Source organism: Solanum pennellii, chromosome 11, assembly GCF_001406875.1.
Source record: "Solanum pennellii chromosome 11, SPENNV200".
NCBI classification, from domain to species: Eukaryota; Viridiplantae; Streptophyta; class Magnoliopsida; order Solanales; family Solanaceae; genus Solanum; species Solanum pennellii.
In genome coordinates this window covers 44,457,435-44,473,434 of record NC_028647.1, presented here as the reverse complement: position 1 = coordinate 44,473,434, position 16,000 = coordinate 44,457,435, and the positions used below count along the sequence as shown (strand labels likewise).

Below are 16,000 nucleotides of genomic sequence, written 5' to 3'. Positions count from 1 at the left end.
TATAGTGTTTTTAACCTTGAGAAGTAATGAGATACAGTATCTGTACCTTGTGAGAGAGTGGTGATATCTCTATGTAATTGATAGATCCTTACTCTATTCACCTTGTCGAATCTTTCCTTTAGATCATTCCATATTGAGAAAGAATTTGTGGCATATACAATACCACTAAGTAGCTCTTCACTGACTGTGTTCATCAGCCAAGATAGCACAATTGCATTGCAAGTTTCCCATTGCTCATGCAATTCATCTTTGTACAGAGCTCTAGTGCAGGCACCAGTTACAAAACCATACTTCCTCTTCCCTAATAGTGCAATCCTCATTGCCCTACTCCAAACTCCATAATTTTCAAATCCAACCAGCTTGATTGGAATCAACACATCACTAGAATTATCAGAATTTCCAATGAACAATGGATCATTCTGATCTATCTTCATTCCCACCATGTCTGTAGATTTTAAGCTACAGATTCTCACCAATTGACAGAGATTTAAACTCCACTAATCATACAGATCACACTGCTCTGATACCATGAACAAAATCAGTAAGCTTCTAAGCTCTTCACTCCATTGAGGAAGCTTGAAGCAGTAGCAAGAAGAAGAAGAATGGAAAGGATAGAACTGTAGTATTAATTTTCATGTCATACACGTGATGATCTGCATTGCTTATATAGCAATCAGATGCTGTAACAAAATACAAACTAACTAACTAATTCTGCACACTAATCGATGTAACAACCTACTAACTTGAAATTACAACAATAGGCGTAACTAACTACTAACTAATTTTAACTGGTAACTAACTTTTGAATAGTTAGTTGCTGCCACTAACTAACTAATCTTCAACTTCTTTTAACAGAAGTATTTCTCTTTTTGTGGGTTTTTTTTCATTAAGTTGTAGCTATTGTGGGTTTAATGTTTTGTTGGATTTATGGTGAAATTCACTGTTCTAGACCTATTTAACTTGAAATTGATGTTGTATTTCTTGTCCATGAGTTAATCAAGTTGAACTTTGGTTTCTAATTTATTGGATTTCAAGTTGTAATTTTCTGAATATGAGTAGTGCTCATGTTTTTGTTGGGTATTTAATTCAATTATCAGAGTTGGATAATTATAGAGACAGACTGAGTTTGGCTACTATTCTCACTAGAAATTGTAGTAAAATCGAAGGAAATAGAGGGTTGAAGGTTTGCTTGTGAATTATGAGAAAGTTTTATGTTCTTTTCTTCAACAACTGAAGGTTCTGTTCTGAAAATTTTGAGGTTATAGTTGAAGAAACTTCATTTGAACTTTCGAGGTTTTGTTCTTGAATCTCTTCTTTTGTCTTTAGTATTTGGATGTTTTTTTTAGTTTAGTGTAGTAATAATCTGAATAGCTGCGGAATTCGGTGCCATAAAAAATCAAATCAACTAAATTTCTAACAAAAATGCCTGATATGGCATTGTCAAGGCAAACATAAAGGGGTACTTGTCAAACTAAGATCTTTAACATTGTGAACCAAATACAAAACTTGGCAGAGAATCTCACAAATCAAATTGAGTGTATAGTATCACAACAAGCTCCTAGTTCAATCTCTGGGCAGCTTCCTTGGCAAGAACTCTTTCCTCGGCCTTGGTTCTGGCCTGTGACTTAGAGCCCATGATACCCCCACCCGACTTCTTCCTGTTCTCTTGAAGTTAGCCTTAATGGCCTTCAAATTCTGCTGAACTCCATTTTGTCCTCATACTTCACGGTTGTCAAACACAAGGCTGAAGCAGTTTTCTTAAGCACGATCGATCCTAAACGAGCTTTGCCATTCACAATGCAGTAAAGAATTTCCATCTTTCTGCATAGCGTAGGAAGCTAGACAACCAACTCTATTGGGTCCACGTCATGAGCAATCACTACCAACTGAGCTTTGTTCAGCTCAATAAGATAAGTGATGTGCTTAAGCACATACTTCACAATAATGGGTTTCTTTGTTTCAGGAGGCTTTCCTTCTTCTTCAGCTTGAGCCCCTTTGTGAGTTAGTATTTGGATGTGGTTAGTGTATTTGATGTATTTGTCTATTTGTGGGTTCTTTTTTATTAATTTATAGCTATTGTTGGTTTAATATTTTATAGTATTTATGGTTAAATTGATTGCTGATCTAGACCCATTTAACTTGACATTGATGTTGTATTTGTTGTCCATGAGTTATTCTATTTGTGGGTACTAAAATGTGCTACTGGTTTCACACAAATGTGAAAGGAATTGAATATTATAGTAAGTTCTTCTTGTCTGTAATTTCAAGTTAAACTTTGGGTCTCTAATTTATTGGATTGCACGTTAAAATTTTTTGAGCAGGGCTATTGATTCTATTGTGTTTTAATCTGATTTGAGTAATGAACCAGTGATTTAACAAGACATATTGGTAACAGTTCTCAAAAATGACTTATTTGTGTGTATCTTTATTTTCTCTGTTTACATATGTTGTTTTATGGGTATTTGATTTAATTATCAGAATTGGATAATTATAGAGACATACACTGAGTTTGCCTATTCTTCTCTCTAGAAATTGTTGTGAAATCGAAGGAAATGGAGGGATGAAGGTTTGCTTGTGAAATCTTGATATTTTTTTCTTCAAAAACTGAAGGTTCTGTTGTGACATCTTTGAGGTTATCGCTGAAGAAACTTCAAGTTTGAGCTGTTGAGGTTTTCTTCTTTAATCTTTTTTTCTTCCTTTAATCGTTGAGGTGTAGTTAGTGTATTTGATGTATTTCTCCATTTGTGGGTCATTTTTCATTAAGTTTTAGCTACTGTGTGTTTAAAGTTTTGTTGGTAGTAATGGTGAAATTGATTACTGTAGACATATTTCTCTTGATATTGATGTTGAATTAGTTATTTCATGGGTTTAAATAAAAGTTATGTAATGCTTGTTCTAAATTGAATTGTGATTGCAATATGTTTAAACTACATATTTTCCATGTACATTTTGAGATATGTTTGTTCCTGTGTAATACATTGCTGTTTTTTTTATTTCATAGTTTATCATAAATTTGATTCTTTTTATCTGTCTGTGTCACTAGATATCAATGGATAATATAGATAGAAGTTGGATGAGTATGAGACGATGGAGTGATAAATATAATAGTGGAGTGAATAATTTTTTTAATAAGGCATTTCAACGATCTTCAAAAGGAAATGAAATATTATGCCCTTGCAAAATATGCATCAATCGTTATTGGCATTACAGAAATGTGGTGGAGGATCACTTGATTGTAAATGAATTTGTGGATGGATAAAACAAATGGATTTTTCACGGAGAGAGAGTTTCCTCACGAAATACACAACTTTCACACAGCCATGATGATATTGATGGACAACTTCATGATACATTTTGAAATATAGAGGGTGAAACAAGTCATGGTGAAGGAGAGAGAGAAGATCTATCTGAAGATGCAAAGAGATTTTTTAAATTAATGGATGAAGGGAAAAAAGAGTTATATCCAGGGTGTGAGAACTTCAGTAAGTTGAGTTTCATCATTCGGTTATACTTGCTAAAATCCCTACTTGGGTTGAGTGATGTGGCTTTTACTAATCTGTTAGACTTGTTAAAAGAAGCATTCCCTTTGCTCAACTGCCCGAGTCTTTCAATAAATCTAAAAAAATGATAAAAGATTTGGGTATCGGCTATGACAAAATACATGCATGCCCTAACGATTGCATGTTATTTTGGAATGAAAATGCAGAGAAAGATAATTGCTCTGTGTGTGGATCTTCTAGATGGTCAAATGAGGGTGATGACACGACAAATGCAACCTCTAAAACACCAGCAAAGATTTAAGGTACTTTACTTTAAAGCCTAGGCATCAGAGAATGTTTATGTGTTCTGAAACAGCTGTTGAAATGAGATGGCGTGATTCTGAACGACTTAATGATGGGAATTTAAGGCATCCTGCTGATGGAGAAGCTTGGAAGGATTTTGATTCTATGCATCCAAACTTCTCAAATGATCCTCGTAATATTCGATTGGGGCTTTCAAGTGATGGTTTCAATCCATTTCGAACCATGAGCATTTCCCATAGTACCTGGCCTGTTATGTTGATGAACTATAATTTATCACCGTGGATTTGCATGAAGCCAGAGTATATGATGTTGTCAATGATCATTCCAGGGCCTTCATCTCCTAGACAAGATATAGATGTGTACCTACAACCATTAATTGCTGAATTGAAGGAACTACGGGAATTTGAGATAGAAACATATGATGCTCATACAAATCAAACATTTCAAATGCGTGCAACTTTATGTGGAAAATTAGTGATTTTCCAGCGCTATCAATGCTTTCCGGATGGAGTACTAAGGGAAAATTAGTGTGCCCCACATGTAACTACGACACACATTCTCAATATCTCAAACATAATCGTAAAATGTGTTACTTAGGTCATCGGGATTTTTTGCCTCCTGATCATCCATTTAGAAGAGACAAAAAATCTTTTAATGGAGAGGAGGATTATAGACCTGCACCTACATCCTTGTCTGGCATAGAAGTGTTTGAAGAGTTGGTTGATTTTAATAATGTTTTTAGAAAGGCCAACAAGAAAAGACGTCGAAATAATGAGGGTCCATGGAAGAAGAGATCCATCTTTTTTGAATTACCATATTGGAAACATAATAAGTTGAGGCACAATCTTGATGTGATGCATATTGAGAAAAATATATGTGAAAGTTTGCTTTGGACTTTATTAGATATCCCAGGAAAGTCAAAAGATCACATTAATTCTCGTTATGACTTGCAATAAATGGGGATACGAAAGGAGCTTCATCCAAGGAAAGATAATACAAATGGAAAAGCTCATTTAGCTAAATCTTTTTTTACCATGAAGCTTGAAGAAAAATGATTATTTTGCATTGTCTTAAAAAATGCAAAATTACCAAAAGGATTTGCCTCAAACATATCAGATCGTGTGGATGTGGATGAGATGAAAATATTAGGGTATAAAAGCCATGATGCTCATTTTATAATGCATTACTTGATCCAAATTGCGGTTCGAAAAGGATTGCCGAAGAATGTTTCATTAGCCTTGATTAGGTTGGGGAACTTCTTTAAAGCTATATGCAGTAAGGTTATAAGGCGAGCAGATCTTGAGCCAATGCAGATTGAAATCAAAGAAATTGTATGTGAGCTTGAAAAGATTTTTCCTCCATCTTTTTTGATATAATGGAACATTTGCCTGTACATTTGGTTGATGAAATTAGAATGGGTGGTCCAGTTCATCTTCGGTGGATGTATTCCAGTGAGAGAAAAATGTGTAAGTTCAAGGGTCTTGTTCGTATCGACGTTATCCAAAAGGTTGTATAGCAGAGGGGTTTGATGTTGAAGAGTTATTGATCTTCGGTTCGAGATACCTACATTATGGAGTGAAGACACCATTCAGTAGGTACCGAACTGAGTATTACGAGGTTGTTGAAAAAGAGGGAGATGATTTGTCCATTTTTTTTTCCTAAGCTGGGGCATCCAGTTGGAAATGGAAAGACTTTTACCATGGATCTAGAGTTATCTAGTGAAGTATATCGATATGTTCTCTTCAATACTGGTGATGAAGAAGTGGAAGAATTTATCAAGTAAGATAAGAACAAAGTAATTATATATAAATTTAAACTTCATTTTTTTAATTATGACAAGTTCATTTTTTTAATTATGACAAGGCACTTAAAACTTCAATTATAAATGTCTGATAGTCAAACTTGAATTATTCATACTTGCAAGGAGCATAAGATGTTAATTGATAGTAATATTAGATCAAATGCATGGACAAGAGCAAAGAGTCATAGTAAGGAATTTGTCAAATGGTTCAAAGAGAAAGTTAAAAATGTTGAAGTGCCTAATCAGTTAAGATGACTAGCTAAAGGGCCTAATAGAGTGGCAACCAAAATATATAATGCATATTTCATAAATGGATACCGATTTCATACATTAAAACGTGATTACTCACGCAAGTCTCAAAATAGTGGAGTGACTTTATCAGCGACAACTGATAGTTTTGCTAGTGCTCGAGATCAGAATCCCATTGATGGAGAGGTTATATATTATGGGGCTATTCAAGATATCATTGAGGTTGATTATTACAATTGTTTTAGTGTGTACTATTTAGATGTGATTGGTTTCATCATAATGAAATAGATTAATATGGGTTAACTCGTGTGTACTTCAACAAATTACGAAGTACAGATGAGCCTTTTGTGTTGGCGTCTCAAGTGCATCAAGTATTTTATGTGGCGGATCCAATTGAGAAGGATGTTTATTATGCAAGGAATAAAGTGCCTATTGATTTGTATGACTCGGTGGAAGAAAATTGTCTTAATATTGGAGATATATTTTTGAGAGAGCCAAGTGAAGACATTGGTCCCTCATATAGATTATACGATGTTGACATGAGATGGTCAAGAGACGATGTTCCTGTTGATGTTGTTGATATGTCATCTAATGCTCAATTTTCAGAGGATACAACTATGGGAACATCGGAAGAGGAGGATGACCATGATGATACAGATTGGGATTGGATGTATGCGGATGATTAATAAAGCACAAGTTGTGCAGAAAGAAGTGCCATAAGCACCTATGAATTCTTCCACTGCAGTAGCACAAGTTTCAGAGAAACAATTTCAACATGTTCCAAGAGAATCTCCTACTGTAGAGGCACGTGATATACAGGACCAAGTGGAACAAGAGACACAGAATTCAGAAGAATATGACCTATCAGGAGAACTAGGTAAAAACATATAAATTCACTTCTAAATTTTTAAATGTACTGAAATGTAAAATCAGTTAACATTGTTTATATGTTGTTTAACTTTGCTTCATATATTGTAGGCCCTGTAACTCAAAAAAAGAAAAGAGGTAGTACAGTAATGCAAAGTGTACATGGGCGAAAAGAGAGTAAGTTGGTTGTGTTGAGTAGGTACAATCAACCCATTGGTCCTACCAATGCTGTTGTAACAAAGTTGGGGAGTTTTCTTGGAACCTTGGCAAGGAATGCGATGCTTTGTCCTCTAAACATTCATAATTGAAAGAAGATGGACACAAAAGATGATTTGTGGGAGTATACTCTAGTTTGAGTTCCTGCATTTCCAATTTCATTTATAAACTTTTCATACTTTTTACTAATATAAAGAACAAATTACAGGAGAAATATGATATTCCGGAAAGTGCAAAACTATGGGCTTTGGATGGAATTAAGAATGCTCGGATAAAGTACAAGAATGACTTGTATCGAAAACATTATAAATCATATGATAATGATGATCTTCGAATGGCAAATAAGCCCAAAGATGTTTCAGAATCTGATTTTAAGGATTTTTTCAAATATAGGGCCTCTGAAAAATTCAAGGTTAGATTTATATTTTAAGTTCTTATTGACTCATTTTTTTGTTTTTGATTCAATTTTAAGTTTACGTATAATTTACAGACTCATTTATTTACAGAAAATGAGTGAAAGAAATACCAAAAATCGAAAAAAATGGATGAATCCACATACTGCTGGTAAAACAAGTTTTGCTGTGATACGCAATAATTTGGTACGTTCTTGTGTTAATTATTAAATATGAACTTGTTGCCATAAAATATTTTTAATACCAACTCTATGTAATTAGGAAAAAGAGAAGGAAAGTCCCGATGAGCTGTCATCTAAAGAACTTTTTGTGGCTACAAGATCAAGAAAACCTGATCGAATATACAAGGACTCCAACAAAGATACAATCAGTAAAATTGTATGAATTTTACTTGGTTATAAGGTTGTTAAGATACATTATTTGTTCTTAAATACATGATTTCTTGAATTTGATTTGCAGGCTGAAATGGAGAACTGCAAGGTCAACAGAGAGAAGATGACGATCAATCATTTGATGCTTTTACATCAGTCATGGGAAAGGAACACTTAGGGATCCTGAGATTGTATGGACGAGGAGTTACCAAAACTACTTTGAAAAGGAAAGCGCTCTCTGAACCTTGTTCAACTTCTAATGATGAGAGGATGGAAAAAATGGAGGAATTAGAAGAGAGGATGCATCAAAGGATGTTGGAAAAATTAGAACAACAAAAAGAATCTATACACCAAGAAGTTACAAATGATATTCTTGGACAACTTAAGCATATGTACCCAGGACTTCAATTAAATGCTGCACATTGGCCTCATTGGGTTCTCAATCACCATAAGAAGATATGCAACCGTTAAATTATCAATCTTCTAGCAAAAACAATCAAGGTATGAAAGTTATTGTTTTTCTTCTTCTTCACTTCCACAGTAGCTTGGCTTGAATGTGCTGCCTATGTCTATATATTGATGTTGTTTCTGGACTATTTCTATGACTATCTGAATGTGCCTCCTATGTCTATGTATCAATGTTGTTTTTGGACTGTTTCCGCGACTGTTTGAATGTGTTGCTTATGTCGATGTGTGAAAGTTGTTTCTCGACTATTTCTGCAACTATTTGAATGTGCTGCAATATATGTCTATGTATCAATGTTGTTTCTGGATTGTTTGTGCGATTGTTTGAATTGCTGCCTCTTTCTATGTATCAATGTTGTTTCTGGACTAGCACAAGTGTGGCATGAATTAAAGTATTGGACTGCTTCTGCTACTTTAGAATCTGGATCCAAAACAGTTGCTTTTGCTGAAAGTCTGTAGGATGTTCTGTACGATGTTCTGGAAAGTTATAACTTGTGTGCTTGTTGTGTGTGTGTGATTTATGATGCATTTTTTAGTATAGGATCCATTTCCAAGTATAGTACAGGTTTTGGAACTTCATGTAGGTTCATTGTGTTGTCTTTTGATACTTTTTTCGTGGTAGTAGTTTGTTTTTTTCTTGTCTTCAGTTATAAGTGGTAACATGCATTTCTTTATCTGTTAAGTGGAGTTTTCAAATTTGGATCTCCCTTTGAGTTTTCTTTCTTCTTTCATTTTAATGTTTGATCAAAATGTGATGAATAGGAGAAGGTAGTTATGGATCTTGAAGTCCTTTCAAAGAATTCTACTTCATGTACTAAACTCATACATTTTCTTCTGTTAGGACCAAATTCTTTGTATAAAAGAGAGTATTATGGGACCAAATCCTTTCTACTTCAAGAACTGATCAAGATATCTTTTTTCTTTTCATTTTATTGATATTTATTACTGATGAGTCTTATGAGATTCTTGAATTTTTCAATATATATTAGAAACTTTGCTTCCAGCTCATGTTCTTTAAGCAATGAAATTGAGTACTTTAATTTTATTCCCTCCCATCCAAAGCCTTACACTTACTCTTATCATATTCTTCAGTTTTCTTGAGATCATTTTTATGTTATTATATTGTTTTGTTGAAGAATGATAGTATTAATGTAAATTACAGTGTTACAGTGTTTACTTTGGTCCTTTGTTTTGTCCCTTAATAAACTTTTAATTATGGTCTTTTATAGGTGGAGAAGATAACCAGGAGGAGGATGAAAGTAGTAGTGATGAAGACCTTACTTGATATATATGAGACTTAATTTTGTTAAGCCGGAGGATGATGAAAGCATTAGAATCTTATTAATTTAGATCAATTCTCTTTTGTTTCTTTACATTTTGAGTCTTTTGTTAAGCAACACTCTTTTGTTTTAATATCTATTAGTATGGAAGTACAAACACTCTTTTGTTTTGGTATATTTTACTTTTATGGATATTGTGACTAGGATATTTCAAATTATATATATATGATTCCACTATATATAATTAGTCTTTCCCTTTCGTGATTTGATTTACAGAACTTTTTTATAAATTGTTGATTTCGTGTTTGGGAAAATCAATATATTCATATAGATTGGTTACAATAGAAAATAAAACTGTTGCAATATCAATAACAATTGTTGCCATATTATTTAAAAAAGTGTTACCAATATGAAGAAGCTATTGCAACAGACTCTACTGCAACGCTATCTAAAGTTACCACAGCCCCTAATGCAACAGTTCGTAACAGTTACAATTGTTGTAATATTATAGTGCCTATAGATCGAAGGAAAACCGTTGCAATAGAGGTCCCAATAGCAACAGTTTTGAAAACTGTTACACTACTTGTTATAATAGAGCTATAGTAACGCGAGCAGATGAGACGGTTCACAAAACGTTGTTGTAGCTCTATGGCAACAGTTTGTTGTCCTATTGCAACACATACGAAATGGTTGTCGTAGGCCTAATTTCTAGTAGTGCCTAGAAGTAACTATTCCAAGCACAAAATCACACACTTTTAAGTCATTGGTCTTTTTTTCCCCTTTTACAATTAGACATACCACTTAGTATTTAGAATACTAATAATAAGGACAAATTTTTTTGTACAATTTGTTTCTGTGTAGCAATGAAGATTGTAGATACCTAAAAGTACAACCAATTGCATAGTCCAATTTATCAGAGTAGAAAACTATAACAGTTTTTAATCTACAACAATTAGACACAATCAAATTCACAAGGAGTACAAAACTACAAAAGTTCTTTTTCTGCAAACAGAATAAAACATATTCTTAGATTATCACATAAAAATATTTTTCTTTTCAAATAGTTTTCCAACTATAACATTTTGACATACTATTTTAATTTATCAAACAAAAATATGCATATCTCATTCTGCAAACTAGTGAATTTTAGAGACAACACTATTTATCAAAGAAAATTCATTGAAAAAACATACGATTTGTAGAACATTTTTCAAAAACACACATGATAAATATCAAAACTGTTAACCTTTAGAAACTATTTTGCTCCTTAGATAAATTATAAGAAGGTTATCTGTAATCTTTAACTGGAATACCTCCGCTTATTCTAGTACATTCTCAATTTGACCTTGCTAAATAAATATCAAATTCATGAGAACTAGTACATTAATCTTTAACTTCCATGATCTGTTTTCCTCAATCAGTAGAATACAAGAAATACCAATAGTATAATAATTTCCTTAAGATTGTTGTTCATCTTGTATTCCTAAGATACTTAGAACAAAACTTTGAAGAACTTGGTAAGAAACAACAAAGTTTAAAGAGTATTTCAGAACAAAAAACTAAAATAAGTAGAAAAATAGAATCAGAAATAAATTAGAAACAAATACAAAATATTTTTCTTAAAGAAGAAAATTGATCCTACTGAATGCAACTTACTCACCGGTGTATCGGTACCGAAAATCACGGTGTCAACGAACCATTCAACGGCAGTAAGTTACACTTAGAATATTAGATTTAGTAATACTAGAAGAAGTCCATAAAAAAATTGGTTCTTAAAATAAGAGGAAATCCCTCACTTTATAGAAAACAAAGGGTAGTGTGAAAAGGTTCTTATTGTGACTTATCGGAAATGTCACAAACCTTTGGAAAAGTTACAATCTTTCGGAAATATCACAACCCTTTATAAAAGTCACAACTTTTCATAAAGTCGTAACTTTTCATAGCAGTCGCAACTTTTCATAAAAGTTGCAACCTTTCTTAAAAGTCGCAACTCTTCATAGAAGTGGCAACTTTTAATAAAAGTCGCAGCTCTTCATTTTCCATTCACATCTTTTAAAACCTAACACGGATTGTTGATGAAATTGTTTTAAAAAAATTGTATACTCAAACATTGATATAAAGTAGTATCACATAAACTGCAGGAGTATTATTTTTCTTTTACCCAATAAATCCTCGATGCTACTTAAAATAGAGATAGTCAAACTCTAACTTGAGAATGTTATAACACTGTGGCTAGGGCTGCTTTCATCCCACGCGTCCTTCCTAGTGTATCGGAGATATGAAACGAGCGCCCCAGAAAAGAACGGAAACTGGATTGATATATTCTATCGTACTGAGTTCATTAGTCATATATAGTTAAGGAGGATGGGGTCAACCTCTTTCATGACCCGTGACCTCAGTGTTTCACTGATATACAACAACCTATCCTGAAAGACCACTCTTTCGGGTAAGAGTTGATATAATGATATTCCAACAATTTTGTCCAACTTCTCCCTCCGTTTCATTTGTTTTCCTATTTTAACATGGTATATGAAGGTTAAGAAATAAACAAGATTTTTATATCTTTTGGTTTTAAATTGAAATATATATCAAAAGTATAAAAATATCTTTTAATATTTTTATACCAAACATGTTGTAAATACTTATCGAAAATACCTTTATCACTAACACTTGTACCAAATTCATCAAACCTTATGCTTTACCACGAACTTTTTCAGAAACTTCTCAAAGCTTGAGGCTTGTCGAGAGACATTGTCCTTAAGGATATTTCACCCGATATGGGTGTACCCCCAGGATTCAACACGCTCTTCTAGTATAAAACTAGGAGCCAGAAACCGACAAAGATTTTTAAGAACAAAACCCAAGACATCAATAGAATATAGTAGGAAAGATTTACTCTCAAAATGTATATTGTTTTTCACATATTGTGATAGAGGAAGAACCCATTTATATGAAAACATACCTAAGCCAAAACGCTCCATCGGTTACAAAAAAAGAAGTAATGCCAATAAGGGCATAAGATTTGAAGGTCATTTATTTTGGTTAAAAGAAACAGTATTCTCATTAGTTACCCATTCAAGAACGAATAATTGGATCGATGGAAAACTAGCGTTATATTTAGATTAGGATTAATTGTCAATCAAGGGCTATTTATGGAGGGGAAATATTTAGGACATAAATAATAATCTCTTCCAAATATACTAGGATATTAAATAAATTTTTTGAGATACATAATATTTTTCCTAACACATGTCACGTGCAAAAATTGAAATTAGAGATGCTTAAAAGAACTTTTTGTTTTATTTAAAAAAAATAAAAATAAATTGTATAGTAGTAAACGTTTATTAGTTGTTTTTGTTCCTACGGATGTGGAAGATATGTAATAAGGTTTGGTGGGAGAATAAGTAGGAAGTTTGTTACGAACAAATCAAGATCTGTATTCAAAGTAAGAGATGGGATCCATTTTGTTTGCTTTCTATTTAAACAGTTTGAAATTTATAATGTTATACCCTATTACTCTTCTTTCACATTGCATTTTGTAAAACACCTATAGTGAGTATAAGGTTGAGTGATGTCGAAGCCAGCAGAGATAGTATGTTTCGGGGAGATGTTGATCGATTTCGTTCCTGATTCTGCTGGAGTCTCTTTAGCAGAGTCTACTGGCTTTCTGAAAGCCCCGGGAGGTGCGCCTGCCAATGTTGCTTGCGCTATTACCAAACTTGAGGGCACCTCTGCCTTCATTGGCAAGGTACCTGCTACTTCACTCTTTCACTTTTTGCCAACTCAGTATTAACAGTTGCAGGGGCGTAGCTACCGTGAGGGTGTCCAATTGGACCCCCTTCGTAGGAATATAATATCATATATATAAGTAAAATGATACATAAAGTGATTAAATAATAAATTCTGGACACCCTTGATAGAATAAAGTGTTGTAGACCAATGGTTTTAAATGTCTTGAATGAGCCCTAGTGGACACCCTTCGTGAAATTCCCGACTCCAATTTGCATTCTAACCTTTATAAGTAGGTTTATGTATGTATAATTTGTTATAAATATTGAAAAACTATATGTCTCACTACCTAAACTACTCATAGACAAGTGAATCCTTTGAATCTCTCCGACAAAACAAAAGTTTTTACTTATTTGCAAGTTTTCTATTATATGTTCACTTTTTCTACTAAAACTATAATCAACATTTTATCGAAACATTCTATTATATGTTCGCTTTGTCTACCTAAAAATCCCACCATAGCCTGAGTAGGAAGGGAGACAATGGTGAGTTAAGATGTGTTTTGATAAACATTTAATGATAGATAATTAACACATCTGATAGTTCAGGTGGGAGACGATGAGTTTGGGCGGATGTTGGTAGATATATTGAAGAGTAACGGAGTGAACAGCGAAGGAGTGTTGTTTGACAAGCATGCAAGGACAGCTCTAGCGTTTGTGACATTGAAGAAAAATGGAGAGAGGGAGTTCATGTTCTACAGGAACCCTAGTGCGGACATGCTGTTGAAGGACTCCGAGCTCAATTTGGGTCTCATCAAACAGGCTAAAATCTTTCATTATGGTTCTATTAGCTTAATCACCGAGCCTGTCAGGTCCGCTCACATGGTTGCTATGAAAGCTGCCAAAGATGCAGGTGTCCTACTTTCATATGACCCTAACGTTCGCCTTCCTCTCTGGCCTTCCCCTGAAGCTGCCAGAGAAGGTATCAAAAGCATCTGGAATGAAGCTGATTTCATCAAGGTTGCTACTCCATCTTCTCAATGAATATACTATGTCAAAGTGTACGTCTCGATATATTTAATGAATAAATGTGAATTATTCTATGATTGAAGGTTAGTGATGATGAGGTAAATTTCCTCACACAAAAAGACGCGGACAAGGAAGAGACTATAATGTCGTTATGGCATGACCGCTTGAAGCTTCTTGTTGTTACTGATGGAGAGAAGGGATGCAGATACTTCACCAAGGTAACGTGTTAACGTTTACCTTTTTTTTTTCCTTTTCATTTTGAATCAAAGTCTTGATCATGAAATGTTCATTTACTATGATGCACAGAGTTTTAAAGGAAAAGTGAGTGGATTCTCTGTTAAGACTGTAGACACCACAGGAGCTGGAGATGCTTTTGTAGGTTCCCTTTTGGTTTCCATTGCCAAAGATCCATCAATTTTCCAGGTATAATTTGAATCCTTCACTTCCACATCCCCTTTCATTTGCTTCCTTATTCAAACATAAACGTTAGCATGTTTATTTCAACTACATGTTTTTTTCTCAGAAGAACTCCTAGGACCTAGTTGAGTGACTTGCTAAGAAAAAAACTTTAGTTGAGTGACCATCTCATATGCTTCCTTATTCAAACATAAATTTAGGATGTTTATCTCAAGTAGAGGTTTTTTTCTCAGAAGAACTCATAGTTGAGTAACTTTCTGAGAAAAAGAACTCATAGTTGAGTGACTTTCCGAGAAAAAAACTTTAGTTGAGTGACCATGTGAGATATTATCTCTTAAAATTGACATAATACATAAGCATGATCCTTAACTTGGCTCCAACTGACAACTATAACTTTTAACTTTGGATGTTTTGAAGTATACACTTAAATTTGTATAAGATTGAAAAAATAAACATATTAATCCTACATGGCACCTTATATGACAATTTTGTATGCTACATGATATCCTACGTGTATTATGTCATGTAGGACACGTGTGTTTACTTGTTCAATTCTATACAAGTTTAAGTGTCTACTTGTGCACTTCAAAAGTTGGAGGGCATGGTTGTCAGGTGAAGCCAAGTTAAGGGTCATGTTTATGTATTATGTCCTTAAAATTTCATATATTATTTCACATTTTTTACTATCTATTTTCTTCATTGCTTTGAAATGTTGAGCTTTTTCAAATGACTCATGTGCTTGTGTAGGATGAAGAGAAATTGAAGAAAGCCTTGAAATTTTCAAATGCGTGTGGTGCAATCAGTACAACTCAGAAGGGAGCCATTCCAGCATTGCCATCTACAGCTGATGCTCAAGGACTCATTGCTGGCTCCAAGGCTTACTAAACATTGATTCTTACCTAATTATCATTTTATTTTTATCATCTTCTCTTATTTTCAATTCACACCATTTCTCCAAATTAATAAGTTCTGTAGACAACTTATTTAAGCTTTAAAGCAATTATTCCTATTCTAATTTCATCGATAGGCTTGTCAGAATTAATATTGTTTCAATTCGTGGTTCGATAGGATGTATAAGAATAATAATGCTACATAAAGTGTATTAGTAATGATTTTATTAATGGAAAAGGGTCAAAGTGCCATTAAACTATTCGAAATAGATCATATTAATCCTTAAATTATATTTCGGCTCAAAATTATCCTTCCGTCAAACTATTGGGTCAAAAATGTCCTTATTAACAAAAGTTGTTAAATGTCATGTGGATGTCACATGGATGCCACATTGCATGTCAATAGGATTCCACTAGCACATAAAACTAAATGGAAAAGGGTCAAAATACCCTTAAACATCCGAAATAGCC

At 33.7% G+C, this 16,000-nt stretch overlaps 1 protein-coding gene and 2 pseudogenes across 1 annotated transcript; 2 read left to right on the top strand and 1 right to left on the bottom strand.

Annotated features, from left to right (window-relative positions):
- Positions 1–1,541: 1,541 nt before the first annotated feature.
- Positions 1,542–2,979, bottom strand: LOC107003853 (annotated as a pseudogene).
- A 3,866-nt stretch (positions 2,980–6,845) lies between these two features.
- On the top strand, positions 6,846–8,217 carry LOC107003852 (annotated as a pseudogene).
- Positions 8,218–12,931: 4,714 nt separating this feature from the next.
- On the top strand, positions 12,932–15,798 carry LOC107004146 (probable fructokinase-5). The gene is made up of 5 exons (XM_015202384.2): positions 12,932–13,213; positions 13,803–14,213; positions 14,306–14,440; positions 14,529–14,645; positions 15,387–15,798. Exons 1-5 carry the CDS (start codon positions 13,037–13,039, stop codon positions 15,522–15,524), a joined length of 978 nt encoding a protein of 325 aa, XP_015057870.1. The 5' UTR covers positions 12,932–13,036; the 3' UTR covers positions 15,525–15,798.
- The last annotated feature ends 202 nt before the right edge of the window (positions 15,799–16,000 follow it).